The sequence below is a fragment of the Leptodactylus fuscus genome, chromosome 1 (genome assembly GCF_031893055.1).
Source record: "Leptodactylus fuscus isolate aLepFus1 chromosome 1, aLepFus1.hap2, whole genome shotgun sequence".
NCBI lineage: Eukaryota > Metazoa > Chordata > Amphibia > Anura > Leptodactylidae > Leptodactylus > Leptodactylus fuscus.
Genome location: NC_134265.1, coordinates 309,839,369 through 309,854,941, shown reverse-complemented (window position 1 = coordinate 309,854,941; position 15,573 = coordinate 309,839,369). Strand labels below are relative to the sequence as shown.

Here is a 15,573-nt window from a genome sequence, read left to right as displayed (position 1 = left end):
GAGGGCCAGCTATCAGGGCTCTCTGCCTTCATTTCAGATACAAGGTAAGGGGAGCAAACTAAACCTTTGGTGAAGGAAAGCCTTGCTACAATCTCTACAGCTTTCTGCAATTGTGAATTTAAAGTGGTTGTTCAGGTATTGAACAAATCCCAGGAGGTGTAACTTTGAAAAAATAAGTCACACTTACATGTCCCGGCTGCCATCAATTGGGGTGCAGCGTGCTTTTGCTGCTGGAAATCCTGTGTTGCATATGATTGCTGAGGCAGTGACTGGAAAGGACCTGTTGACATCACTCACATACACAACCAGGTCCTCTCCTGCGGTTGCCGAGACCACTAATTGGCCTCAGTACTAACGTGATGGCGGACATCCTGGACGGACGGCAGGATGTTACACCTTCCCCGCCTCCTCTGGGATTTGTCCAATTCCTCGACAAGTCCATTAACACTCTAAGTAGCAAGTTACATTTTACTACATCTGTACAGGTTTTTGTTAATATACCACTGTGATGGCTGAATACATGAAAGGAACTCACCTTCCTCAGTGTTAGCTCCACATTTGTGTCAGCCGTGAAATTATATTTAGCTATTGCTTCTCCGATCTCTCGAACTTGTGCAGGTGGTGGGGGCCGTACAGGCTGCGATTTCTCAGATGGGCTTATTTTCTTAAAAAAAGAAACAGACCATGAAATGTTTGGGGTGTCCACTATTCTCATGGACATTACTGTTGTTCCCCATTCGAGCTCACAGATGATACCATACTGTAGTTCTGGTTGACATGCCTTCATGTCAATACAATTAGCTTAATATAGATTACTCCTTAAAGGAAAACCACTCCAGTAATTTTCAGCAAGTAGACCCTGGCAATATGTACCGTATAACTTAAATAGTCACTGTTATTACATTCTGTAAACATGAAAGTCCCTGTTAGTGTTAAGTGCAATATTACAATAAAGTGTTAAATTGCTCAGGGGGCTGCATATAAGCAAAATGGAGTGACAATGACAATGTAATAGTTTTTTTTATTTAATGTTCGGTTAATAATCCCGGTCCCTAATATTTACTATTCTGCCTTTCCTGGTGACATGCCAACTCTCGGTCACATGGATGACTCAGCTCTACTCAATGACCTACAGGCCAAGTAGTAGGGAGTAACATCATGGGAAATATACAAAACTGTTTTCCAGGATGTAATTAGGAAAACAACGCCTCTGCTTGCTGGCCTCTAGGGACAGTCCCCTTAAACATAATGCATGACTTTTTCATCAAGACTTATGCTATGATGCGGGGTTTAGCCAAACCAGTCCATCGATTTCAAAAGAAACAGAATCCCAGTTGTGTACAGCACTGTTTCAATCTGGTTGGATCTCATCAGCACAGTGAAAGTCAGAGTGGCTGCAATGGAGACAGAGGAACAAAAGATCTAGCCTCCACAGGAGTGCGCTGTGTAGGTAGAAATAAAATGTATCTAGTACAGGGAATGCCCTGGATAACACCTTTAAGATGCCCACGCCATCAACAGTCCCCATACACGTGCAAGCTTGGTTTGGCTGATCGTTTATAAGTAGAGATGAGCTCAGCCGATCCGAACAGCACGCTCCATAGAAATGAATGGATGCACCTGGTACTTCCGCTTTGACGGCGGCTGGCCGCTTAACCCTCTGCGTACTGGCTACGTCCATTCATTTCTATGAGAGCATGCTGTTCGGATCGGCTGATCCGAACAGTACTCGCTCATCTCTATTTATAAGTTATCCATGGAGACAGAAGAGACATCCCACGAGAACCATAGAGCATGATAACAATATCAGGCATGATCATACATTATCATGCCTCTTACATGTATGGGGGTCTTCAGGCTGGATACAACTATTTTAACCATTTGCTCAGATCCTGACAGTCCTAGGTCTATATAGGTTTACAATCCATGTAAACAAGATTTATCCTGCACTGACTGCAAACACAGATCTCGAAAATATCAAGCAATTGAACTACAAGGCACATTAGAAAGTTCCAGAACTTTTCAGTAGGCAGTGGTTAAGCTTTACAAGCATAAAACAGGAAAACTCAGTCTGAGAACAGCTCCCTGTATCCAAACAACTAGAAAGAAATGGAGTCCCACTAACCTCAACATAAGAAATGGGCAGTATTCCCACTTTTCCATGATGTTCTCCTTCGTACCAGTTCTTGTCTATTTTCCTGAGGATGTACACAGTATCTCCTTTCTTAAAGGACAGCTCTCTGTAAAGTATACGTCAAATATATAAAACATATGACTACATCAACATTGTAATATTTTTCAATCTGATATAGAAGCATCTCTTTCCCACTAAAAATAATAAGAATGAAAAATGTACATGAGATCAGCAAGACTGGATAAAGCATTGTAGCAGTTCTACTGAAGAAGGTTACACACCCAACATTAACCAAGCACTTACTTCGGGGTCTGAGCCTTAAAGTCATACACAGCTCTAGCAGCCTGGAAAAGAAAAAGACAAGAAACTCAGTATATACGGTGATGTCTAAATGCATAGACAGTGTATGCAAACAGAGAAACGGGTACAACTAGAGAGTGCGGGGAGCACAGCATAGTCGGTAAGGCCCTGTGCATTCCTAGTCTTGCTTAACCTGACCATACCCATGGAACGAGTGCTTGGCTGACAACTGTCTTCCACAATCTCTCCACTAACACGTATGCCAAGCTCGGCAGCATGTATGTATAATATAATGAGAAAAGGGAGACAAGCTGTTATTAGAGAGGTCTAGCAGAAGCTTATCTCCTGCCAGGACAATGGATTGGGCACAATCCTTTACCTAGTTTTGTGCTATTAAGATGGTTTCATACACAACAGAACAGCCACTAACCCCACCAATTTTTATCTAATGTGTGTAGCTAACTAGGCTGGCCATATACATCAGACTAATCTGACAAGCCCAGCGGCAGAACTTGGTGACCATCTAATGTTCATATATTGTATCTGCAACTCTGATCCCATTCACTTGAATAGGAGCAGAGCTGACCAGTCAATATAAAATATCCAGCTCACCCCTTTATTTTGAGATCCGCCCTGGGCTGCACGGATGTAGGTGGACTTCAACTGATGATGACCAACCAGGTAAACAAAGAGAAGAATCCAGCGTCAACCAGGCGGAATAAAATTTAACTTTTATTGCTTCATAGTAAAACCATTACATGACACCCGAGGGTAAATGCAGATGATACAGCATTGAAACAGCTACGCGTTTTGGAAATCTGTGTTGTTCCTTCCTCATGGCATACTAAACAGAGTTTCACCTGCTCCTTATAAAATCCACATCATAGTAATGATTACTATGATGTGGATTTTATAAGGAGCAGGTGATTTTATAAGGAGCAGGTGAAATTCTGTTTAGTATGCCATGAGGAAGGAACAACACAGAGTTCCAAAACGCGTAGCTGTTTCAATGCTGTATGCCGTACCATCTGCATTTACCCTCGGGTGTCGTGGTTTTACTATGAAGCAATAAAAGTTAAATTTTATACCGCCTGGTTAACGCTGGATTCTTCTCTTTGCTTACCTGGAGAGCTGATCAGTGCAGGAACAGGGAGTTCGACCAGTGGATAGATCACCAGTACCTAATACCCATGGGGTATTGGACAATCGCTTTATATGTGAACCTCATATACAAAATAAATACTTGTATTTGACAATCTAATGAGCAAGTTTTATTTCATTAGCCTTCCCTGCCGAGTAAGATGGTATAGAATTGGTTACCTCCTTTTGGCCTCCCCTCCTTGCAGAACTCTTGCTCACATCAGTAAAGGCTGATGAATAATTTCGTGGAGAATCTTGATCAGCTATAAAAACAGAATATTGATAAGTCAGACCTGCTCTTATCTGTATTGTTTTACTTTTTCTGACACTCTGGGGAAAAATAAAATCCCTAATGCTATCCTGTCATACACAATCCTATAGACCTCACCACATAGGTCTTAAACGTGCAGTCTATTTTAAGGGGGGTGACATAGGCACAGACCTTCACTACAAAATAGGTATGCATGCTGATCCTGGCCCTGGTGGCATTCAATGCATTCCTCCGCACTGACTTCATTGCAGCCTTCCCTGTGAGAAAAGCTTCATCTAGCAGAACAGGGTGATCTAATACTGTCATATACTATTTTCTGCTTGCATATATCTGTTGTAAACATTAAAGTGCAGAAATGAAACACAGATGGACACAGATGGATATATCATCTACAATGTCATGCTTTATACACATGCTTGGAAAGGAACGCATGCAAAACAAACAGACTTGATCTTCACTTTGTGCTGCTGATAATAATGCTGTAGATGCCAGCTTATAAGATACTAGGAGAAGAATGAGCTGGGCGAGAAGCTTTTTGGGGTACAAAATCATGCTTTGTACTGTGACTATGAAGGACTATGTGAAAAGCTCACATTGCATTTGGTTATAATAGAAAGTACATCTCATTATTGAAGTGTCCCTCCTATTGGAGCTATAACTTAGCAGCCAGATCTTACTATTGTTAGTAATCCATATACATTATGGCCATTTCTTCCAGGTCTCCCCCTCGTCTCTTGCTCCTGAGTATTCACTGTGACGGCTTACTGAAGAGAAGTATAGATCGGGGGGAGCCTCAAGCTAAAGCTAAACACTAGCATAGAGGATTAATAAACAGAATAGAAGATGTAAGTGTAAAAGGGACCTGTCACCACCATTATCTGGCAGGCCCCGTCACCCTGAGCATTTCGGCGTTTTGTTTGGCTAGTGTACCCTAATTTATATACTACGTGGGCTTATATCTTTGGAGTGGCTGAACAGACTTGGATATACAATACACCAAAATGATCAGGGTGACAGCGCCGGATCAGTTGATGTATGTCATTGGGCTGGTGACAGGTTCTCTTTACAAAATAACTGTTGTTTTAAAGGTTTGTTTTTGTAATAGAATAATTCAGGTAATATGAGAACAGTTACTCTTTCAGGTTACATTCACATTTGCGTCAAAGTCTCCTTTGCAACGTCCACCTGAAATTGGTGGACAAAAAAATTCTGCACATTGTTTATAAGCAATGGACACCCAACGGACCCCATTAGTCACAGAAGTCCGTCTGCATGTCCATTGCTCTGGTCTTCCAACAGAACCTAGTGTAAGATTTGCCAGCTAGTATATTGGCATGCAGGTCTATGGGGATTTAAAGGCCCCTCCTGTAGGCGTAAAATGATTAATTTTGTAAGGAAACCTTAAAGGCCCCAAATGCAAATGCTAGCTAGTCTTGTAAGATTGTGGTACAGTATCTCTATGTAATACATCATTACATGGTACGAAAGGAATGATAAATAGATGGTTTATATGAGAAGGTCTTTGAAACAGAGATGAAGAGGAAGCAGGAAAGATCTAATATTAGGTACTGTGTTAAATACTACAGAGGCTGAGGGCATCGCCAGATACTGTTTGCCAATACATTTGCCAATATGGAGTGGCCGACACAATCCGTCTGTTCCTACAACATCTCTGCATCACACATGGCTCCACAACGTTGCATGGATGAAATGAGGAGGATACATCATGACATTTAGGCAAATGATAGTGGAGCACCTTGGAAAGCATAAGGGCTATCCTGGGAGTTGTTGTTGGTTGCATCCACATCCTGGTAAGAGGCACTGATGGGCAGTCTTCCACAATCATTCTGATAAGATGGGTAATGAATAGCACCATCCTGAGGCAGCTGGTAATAAGACTGGTTAGGGGTGGATAAAGGAAATGTTTTTAGAGAAGAATTTCTTTCGGGAACATCAGGTAGAAGCTCACTAATAAGTCTATGCAGGATGCTGTTGTCTGGCAAGCTTCCACGCCTTTTCTCAGCTTTAATTTGGTCACAGATATCCTGAAGAGCAGAGTCCAGAGCCTCAAACACCGATGCTTTACTGCGGCTCTTCTCAGATTGCCTTTTAGGCGTAGAGCTTTTTTTCCTACGAAAAGGCACTGGACTGACAAGAAATGCAATTTTGGAAAGGCCTGAATCGGTTTCTCTCCTTCCTGAAGTTTCCGTTTTGTCCTGCTTAGCCCTCTCGTGTTTTAACATGGTGGTGAAGCGTGTGTATGATGCTGGGCACCTTCCTTTGCAAGAGTTGATGAGGTGTCGATGGTGGTGGTGATGATGGTGGTGGTGGTGATGGTGATGCCCAGATCCATAAAAACTTTCAGATGACGTGAAGGAGTAGTGGTCAAAATCACTCTCGCTGCAAAATGAAGATCCTTCTATTTGTATGAAGTCACTCAAATCTGAAACAACCGCCTCAGGGTCGCTGTCAGAAAATTCCACATGTGATCTGGGAATCTGATCACTTGTCACTTCAATATGGACAGGAACTAAGGGTTTAGCTTTCCCATTGTGCTGTACCTGAGAAATATGTCTATCTTGAGGTTCTTCATCGAGAAGGGATTCAATAGAAAACCTACGTTTAGGGCAGGAGCTGTTGGTAGAGATATCTAAGCTGACTGCAGACAGCATCTCATCTCCAAGGTTAGGCATGGATTTGGATTTCTGGATAAGCTGCTCAAACTCTGATATTCTCGTTGGGACCATATCTCTTGGCACTTCTTCGGAATTTGCTCTCCAACCTGCGAACATTCCTTTTTGCTGTTCCTGCTCATATTGCATTATCCGAGACTTCACAGAACAGATCACTTCAGAGGTCATTAAATCCTTGCGATTGATGCGATGCATTTTTTTGTATAACTTTAGGAAACCTGGCGTGTCATGGGCCGACCTATGACGAACCCTGGACTTGTTTTGACCGTCAGATGTATATGGGTTTCCCCACACCGTGGCACTATTCTGCTTAGATTTGTCTTCACACAACAAGGATCCCATGCTTTCAGATTTGGCCTGGGTGCTCGAGAAGATATTGTGGTCCTCTGTTAACAAATCATCACAACTCCTGGACTTAATTTTTGGTGACGCTGTTTCCTCCGTGCTGCTCCATACCTCTGCGTTCTGCCGATTCATCTGCCAGCCGTTCTTAAAGCTGATTGCACGTTTTGTGTCATCAGGCACCGCTAAGTGGTAACTATAGCCACTACAGTAATCTATTGAGTTTGAGGCATTTGGTTTATGTACAGAATATGCGAATAGGGGGGGATACATTCTGCTAACATCCCCACCTTTAAAATCCAAAAAGCAGCATGACAAGAGAGAGACATTTTCAGAAATTAGCAGGTTTATAGCAAAAGAGAAAGCATTGGAGACAGAATGAAATACAGAGAATAGACATGATATAAGTATACAATATACGGTAAGTCAACCCCAGCAAACCCAAAACATTATTTAATTGCAGTATCAATCAGAATATATCACAAAGTGTATTCTAGAAAGTGATACAATATCTTCTTTATAACCACAGCAATTTATCACCTACTCATTTTCAAGAATTTGTGATCTAGAGAAAGATTGTTCTGGACTTCTATTTGCAGTGTTCCTATTTATATGTATCCCTGGCTATAAGACATCAGTAGTCTCTAGGATCCTTTTCTAAAGATGCAATTCTTTAAGTTCTACTCTAAAATGGAAATTTACCACTATGCTATTTTTAACATATAAAATAAATGAACAATCAACCCTGTAAATCCATAATATCACTACCTGCACTAATAGAGAATTCCCATCTGTATAATAGCCCAGAGCTGTATTCACAGTTCTGCTGGACTCAAATCTCCAAGCATTCTTTGCTGGTTCATTGTGGAGCATGTATACTTCAGAGAGATGCATTATGGGAAAATTATAGAATTGTGAATGCAGCGTTGTACAAGGTAAGTAGTTTTAGTGGAGATTTTATCCTTGCATAAAATGTAACATGGTATTAATAGGGGAATTATGGAGCGAGCAGACAAACCTTGTTCTAGTATTTATTTTAGAATTCCATTTATTTCTTCTAGATATAGTGGGTTGAAGGTTTTGCTGCATATCTTTAGCCCAAATCGGGAGTGAATGTAACAGAACGGAGAAATATGTCTTTTACTTTAAATTTCGCATTAATTTTGAAACCACTCTTGACTTATACTACAAAAAACAGCAAAATCTGCAACAACAACAGCTTTTCCGCAACGTGCGACCTCTGCCTTGGCCATGGATTTGCTTTGGTGTCTCGTAAATAATGTAATATATGAGTACACCATTAGATGGCATTGTTGCATTTTGGATTAAAAGAAACACCAGCTCAAAACTGTTGCTGTAATACAGGGAATCACTTTGTGAGGTGGGGTGCATCTTATCACAATGCCTACCTTTTGTCCGTGAAGGAGACGGAGGTGAGGAGTTAATGTAAGGTTTTCTCACGGTAGTACTTGTGCCCTGTATTCCTGTTCGGCTAAGGCTGTGTCTGTTTGCATTCTGGTCACTGTTAACCCTCTGATGACCAACGCTGGGCTCAGACTTCCGTCTTTTCCTGTAGTCACTTGCAGAACTTGAACAAAAAAATGGATAGATTACATTTCTACACCAAATACCCTACTGTTTCTTATCAAGGTATCCTAGTCTATTAATAATAAGCATGCTTGATGGTACCTACATGAACTGTGAAATACAGCTATACACTCACAACTACTGTGTGCAAACATTTTTCCTCTTAAAGGTATCAAACCCTCTTCTTCTGTCCCGTGAAACATAGTCAATGTGTTTACTGGATCTACCATCCTGAACATCATATTGGGAGGAGAACGCCTAGAATTCTAGGAGTCCCTGCCTCCCAGCAGCATACTGTCCTATAGTAGAATTATTACAGGACAGTATATATAAGTATCATGTTAGGAGTCCCTCTCCAGGCATGATGTTCAGGCCGAGAAACCTGGTGAACACACAGATGAAGTTTGACAGGTGAATCTAGGCTTAGTCTATATTTACAGACTGCTCAGGCCCATAGAAAAGTTTGGGTAGTCCAATTTATATTTTATATGCAAAATTGCAGTACAAACACAGTACACATCAAACAAATTTAATTAAATACTCCCTCACCCCATCATATATACCCAAACCCCCCCTTGCCCAAAAAAAGAGGGCATCCAGATTACCTTTCACTACATTAAACCTCAGTTATCAAAGGATCAAAAGTTTTAAGAAGTGTAGAAGCAACCCTACAAGGTACAGTTATTAGTTTACTACTAGAGATGAGCGAACACTAAAATGTTCGAGGTTCGAAATTCGATTCGAACAGCCGCTCACTGTTCGAGTGTTCGAATGGGTTTCGAACCCCATTATAGTCTATGGGGAACATAAACTCGTTAAGGGGGAAACCCAAATTCGTGTCTGGAGGGTCACCAAGTCCACTATGACACCCCAGGAAATGATACCAACACCCTGGAATGACACTGGGACAGCAGGGGAAGCATGTCTGGGGGCATAAAAGTCACTTTATTTCATGGAAATCCCTGTCAGTTTGCGATTTTCGCAAGCTAACTTTTCCCCATAGAAATGCATTGGCCAGTGCTGATTGGCCAGAGTACGGAACTCGACCAATCAGCGCTGGCTCTGCTGGAGGAGGCGGAGTCTAAGATAGCTCCACACCAGTCTCCATTCAGGTCCGACCTTAGACTCCGCCTCCTCCGGCAGAGCCAGCGCTGATTGGCCGAAGGCTGGCCAATGCATTCCTATGCGAATGCAGACTTAGCAGTGCTGAGTCAGTTTTGCTCAACTACACATCTGATGCACACTCGGCACTGCTACATCAGATGTAGCAATCTGATGTAGCAGAGCCGAGGGTGCACTAGAACCCCTGTGCAAACTCAGTTCACGCTAATAGAATGCATTGGCCAGCGCTGATTGGCCAATGCATTCTATTAGCCCGATGAAGTAGAGCTGAATGTGTGTGCTAAGCACACACATTCAGCACTGCTTCATCAAGCCAATACAATGCATTAGCCAGTGCTGATTGGCCAGAGTACGGAACTCGGCCAATCAGCGCTGGCTCTGCTGGAGGAGGCGGAGTCTAAGGTCGCTCCACACCAGTCTCCATTCAGGTCCGACCTTAGACTCCGCCTCCTCCGGCAGAGCCAGCGCTGATTGGCCGAAGGCTGGCCAATGCATTCCTATGCGAATGCAGACTTAGCAGTGCTGAGTCAGTTTTGCTCAACTACACATCTGATGCACACTCGGCACTGCTACATCAGATGTAGCAATCTGATGTAGCAGAGCCGAGGGTGCACTAGAACCCCTGTGCAAACTCAGTTCACGCTAATAGAATGCATTGGCCAGCGCTGATTGGCCAATGCATTCTATTAGCCCGATGAAGTAGAGCTGAATGTGTGTGCTAAGCACACACATTCAGCACTGCTTCATCAAGCCAATACAATGCATTAGCCAGTGCTGATTGGCCAGAGTACGGAACTCGGCCAATCAGCGCTGGCTCTGCTGGAGGAGGCGGAGTCTAAGGTCGCTCCACACCAGTCTCCATTCAGGTCCGACCTTAGACTCCGCCTCCTCCGGCAGAGCCAGCGCTGATTGGCCGAAGGCTGGCCAATGCATTCCTATGCGAATGCAGACTTAGCAGTGCTGAGTCAGTTTTGCTCAACTACACATCTGATGCACACTCGGCACTGCTACATCAGATGTAGCAATCTGATGTAGCAGAGCCGAGGGTGCACTAGAACCCCTGTGCAAACTCAGTTCACGCTAATAGAATGCATTGGCCAGCGCTGATTGGCCAATGCATTCTATTAGCCCGATGAAGTAGAGCTGAATGTGTGTGCTAAGCACACACATTCAGCACTGCTTCATCAAGCCAATACAATGCATTAGCCAGTGCTGATTGGCCAGAGTACGGAACTCGGCCAATCAGCGCTGGCTCTGCTGGAGGAGGCGGAGTCTAAGGTCGCTCCACACCAGTCTCCATTCAGGTCCGACCTTAGACTCCGCCTCCTCCGGCAGAGCCAGCGCTGATTGGCCGAAGGCTGGCCAATGCATTCCTATGCGAATGCAGACTTAGCAGTGCTGAGTCAGTTTTGCTCAACTACACATCTGATGCACACTCGGCACTGCTACATCAGATGTAGCAATCTGATGTAGCAGAGCCGAGGGTGCACTAGAACCCCTGTGCAAACTCAGTTCACGCTAATAGAATGCATTGGCCAGCGCTGATTGGCCGAATTCCGTACTCTGGCCAATCAGTGCTGGCCAATGCATTCTATTAGCTTGATGAAGCAGAGTGTGCACAAGGGTTCAAGCGCACCCTCGGCTCTGATGTAGCAGAGCCGAGGCTGCACAAGGGTTCAAGCGCACCCTCGGCTCTGATGTAGGAGAGCCGAGGGTGCACTTGAACCCTTGTGCACCCTCAGCTCTGCTACATCAGAGCCGAGGGTGCGCTTGAACCCTTGTGCACACTCTGCTTCATCAAGCTAATAGAATGCATTGGCCAGCGCTGATTGGCCAATGTATTCTATTAGCCTGATGAAGTAGAGCTGAATGTGTGTGCTAAGCACACACATTCAGCTCTACTTCATCGGGCTAATAGAATGCATTGGCCAGCGCTGATTGGCCAGAGTACGGAACTCGACCAATCAGCGCTGGCTCTGCTGGAGGAGGCGGAGTCTAAGATCGCTCCACACCAGTCTCCATTCAGGTCCGACCTTAGACTCCGCCTCCTCCAGCAGAGCCAGCGCTGATTGGCCGAATTCCGTACTCTGGCCAATCAGCACTGGCTAATGCATTGTATTGGCTTGATGAAGCAGTGCTGAATGTGTGTGCTTAGCACACACATTCAGCTCTACTTCATCGGGCTAATAGAATGCATTGGCCAATCAGCGCTGGCCAATGCATTCTATTAGCGTGAACTGAGTTTGCACAGGGGTTCTAGTGCACCCTCGGCTCTGCTACATCAGATTGCTACATCTGATGTAGCAGTGCCGAGTGTGCATCAGATGTGTAGTTGAGCAAAACTGACTCAGCACTGCTAAGTCTCTGCATTCGCATAGGAATGCATTGGCCAGCCTTCGGCCAATCAGCGCTGGCTCTGCCGGAGGAGGCGGAGTCTAAGGTCGGACCTGAATGGAGACTGGTGTGGAGCGATCTTAGACTCCGCCTCCTCCAGCAGAGCCAGCGCTGATTGGTCGAGTTCCGTACTCTGGCCAATCAGCGCTGGCCAATGCATTCTATTAGCCCGATGAAGTAGAGCTGAATGTGTGTGCTTAGCACACACATTCAGCTCTACTTCATCAGGCTAATAGAATACATTGGCCAATCAGCGCTGGCCAATGCATTCTATTAGCTTGATGAAGCAGAGTGTGCACAAGGGTTCAAGCGCACCCTCGGCTCTGATGTAGCAGAGCTGAGGGTGCACAAGGGTTCAAGTGCACCCTCGGCTCTCCTACATCAGAGCCGAGGGTGCGCTTGAACCCTTGTGCAGCCTCGGCTCTGCTACATCAGAGCCGAGGGTGCGCTTGAACCCTTGTGCACACTCTGCTTCATCAAGCTAATAGAATGCATTGGCCAGCACTGATTGGCCAGAGTACGGAATTCGGCCAATCAGCGCTGGCCAATGCATCCCTATGGGAAAAAGTTTATCTCACAAAAATCACAATTACACACCCGATAGAGCCCCAAAAAGTTATTTTTAATAACATTCCCCCCTAAATAAAGGTTATCCCTTGCTATCCCTGCCTGTACAGCTATCCCTGTCTCATAGTCACAAAGTTCACATTCTCATATGACCCGGATTTGAAATCCACTATTCGTCTAAAATGGAGGTCACCTGATTTCGGCAGCCAATGACTTTTTCCAATTTTTTTCAATGCCCCCAGTGTCGTAGTTCCTGTCCCACCTCCCCTGCGCTGTTATTGGTGCAAAAAAGGCGCCAGGGAAGGTGGGAGGGGAATCGAATTTTGGCGCACTTTACCACGTGGTGTTCGATTCGATTCGAACATTGCGAACACCCTGATATCCGATCGAACATGTGTTCGATAGAACACTGTTCGCTCATCTCTATTTACTACCAATATCCTGCTGACAGACTCCCTTTAAAGGGGTATTCCCATCTCAAGGATCCTATATACTCTGCTAACTTATGTAAATTCAAGACTTTTCCTAAATACATTGCTTTAACAATGCTGCTTTGTTTGCCTGCTATGTGATATTATTCCTCTCATTGTTTAGACATGTTTAGTCCAAGGGAGCTGACCTGTGTGATAAGATAGGACAAATGACATGAGTGACTGCTCTCTGAGCGCGCTGAGAGTTTTTAGGCTGGTCTTACACGACCGTATTAAATGTACAGTCCGCAAGTTGCTGATCAGCAACACTAGTTGCTGATCGGCAACATAGACTCCACAGATGTCCGTGTCCTGCCGCACTCGTCCATAGAGTTCTATGGGCGAGTCCGTGCAGTGCCGCAATTCACGGCCATTACGGACCTGTCCTATAAATTGCGGACCACGGTTGCGACCTGGCCACACCACGGATAAAATATCCGGTGCTGTAAGAGGCCACATTGAATATAATGTGTCCGCAATTGAAAACCCTCAATTGCGGACCATTTGCGGACTTACATTATGGCCATGTAAGACCAGCCTTACTGTTATGTACAGCTCCATGGCCATGACAATCAGGTCAGAAAACTGCAGTTTACTGATAAAGGTTTGGATAGTGTGTTATCTCTCTGAGTAAAACACAAAGATAACACTGAGTCCATTTTCTAGAAGCACAGTAAGTGTTCTATACAAACCTGTGTAATGTCATATACATTTACTGTGTACAATATTTGATCTGCATTTATATTAGATCTCTAGTAATCATAATAAATTATCTTACATGATTAAGTCAAAGTCTACATTGTGATACTTCTATTCATCAAACAATCAAAGCTGCCTCTCCCCAGCTTGTGGAATAATACAGGAAGTGAGAAGATGAGGCAGCAGGCAAAGCTGCTGAGAGGGGGAGATGAGAAACCCCTTCAACTACTTGAATTTGCCATATATTTTATGAAGGAAGCAAGTGACAACCATAATCTCTATATAAGTGCCTTGCTAGAGAAGCCTTCCAGGACCTCTGATAGATCTAAAAGGCATATGTTTACAGTCAAAGTGATTTTACTGCAAATAATACCATACAATATACATATAATAAGGGACGACGACATAACTTATGGATATGGAAAATTACATATGATGCATTTCTGCAAACTCAATCTTTATTTGCTGAATTTGCCACCACATCCAGTTGGAGAATGAATGGCGAGTTTGCTTTAATCACTGCTAAATATCCGTCATAGAACGAACGGAGAGAGCGGTGCACAGAGTTGTCTGTACAGTATGTGTCAGCCGCAGATAGGTGCAGGTCCCAGAGGTACTATTAGACATCTGTGGCATATCCTCTAGCTACGCTGAAGGTCCCTTTTGTATGGGGACTGTGAATTCCATTCCCTAATCTTTTATTTAAGTACTTACTACATGACTGATTTTGAAGGATTTTATTTTTTTTAATTTTTTTAATTTTATTTTATTAGAATTTCTTCATTACTTAATTACAAGATTTTCATATGTCTGTATATACTAGATACGATGGAATAATTTCCACTGTGTGTATCATTTATGGACGGCTGTGATAATGTATCATGGATATCACCTTTGATATAGAGTATGTGAATTAAGTACTATGTAATTTCCACAGAAATGTCTAAATGAAGTAATACAAGAATATGGAGTAGACAAAATCATTTCGGTTCCATTACCTGGAAGGTCTCTCGTTGCCTCTGTCTATTGATGGTTGGTATAGTGACGTCTGCAGGAAAGATAGGAAAATATGGCTGAATGAATGAAGCTACACATTGTATAAACATATATATTACATTGCAGCCACCTGCCTACTTAATAGAACACAAATATTCTGTATAACTAAGTAAGAGTTTCCATCAAGCTGTCCAGGACGTGTGGTCCTGCTAAGTAAACAGTAGTCATATATAGGACTGTCTACAGTAATACCGCTTTGCACTTCAAATGATGCTCTTTGACATCTTGGCTGTTTGAAGAAATGTGAGGTTAAGAAAGGACACCAAGATGAAAGGAGCAGCTGTACACTGGCCGCTCATGGAAAATAGCAAAATCATGCAGTTAAATATAGTGAAAGGGTAGGTATAGGGAGATAAAACCGAGGCATCATACATCTTTGCCTCCAATGATTCCAGTGGGATCATTAACTATGTAAACGTCTCTGTAGGCTACGTCTGCAGCATTCTGATATATTCAGCTTAGATATCTTAGGTTCTGTACACATATAAATCAGAGACACCACTATTTTTACTGCTTGAATCTATCGAAAATGTGAAATGGAGCAACATTGTCCGTAACTAATTCGGTGTCTGCGGTTCCTTTGATTTTCTTGGTAACAGACTGCAAGCGTACCCTGTGTAGTCTGATCCTGCCGTCATGCTTTCCTGTATGTCCTTTATTTCTTACTACGGCCCAGTTCACATCTGCGTTTGGTAGTCTGTTTGGGGGAGTCTGCTTGGAGATCTCCCGAACGGAATACCGAACGCATTAAAAAGCAGTGAGCAATGAAACTACACAGACCGTATAGACTATAATGGG

The 15,573-nt window shown here is 43.5% G+C and overlaps 1 protein-coding gene across 22 annotated transcripts in view; it reads right to left on the bottom strand.

Annotated features, from left to right (window-relative positions):
• Window positions 1-15,573, bottom strand: part of SORBS2 (sorbin and SH3 domain containing 2) — a 218,724-nt gene that overhangs the window by 22,852 nt on the left and 180,299 nt on the right. For all 22 annotated transcript variants that reach the window (XM_075258987.1, XM_075258861.1, XM_075258853.1 and 19 more), the window contains 7 exons: window positions 14,718-14,767; window positions 8,290-8,468; window positions 5,602-7,170; window positions 3,755-3,837; window positions 2,438-2,478; window positions 2,126-2,240; window positions 536-664 (listed from right to left, as the gene is read on the bottom strand). In XM_075258987.1, coding sequence (XP_075115088.1) covers window positions 536-664; window positions 2,126-2,240; window positions 2,438-2,478; window positions 3,755-3,837; window positions 5,602-7,170; window positions 8,290-8,468; window positions 14,718-14,767 — 2,166 coding nt within the window. The remainder of the gene's footprint in view (window positions 1-535; window positions 665-2,125; window positions 2,241-2,437; window positions 2,479-3,754; window positions 3,838-5,601; window positions 7,171-8,289; window positions 8,469-14,717; window positions 14,768-15,573) is intronic.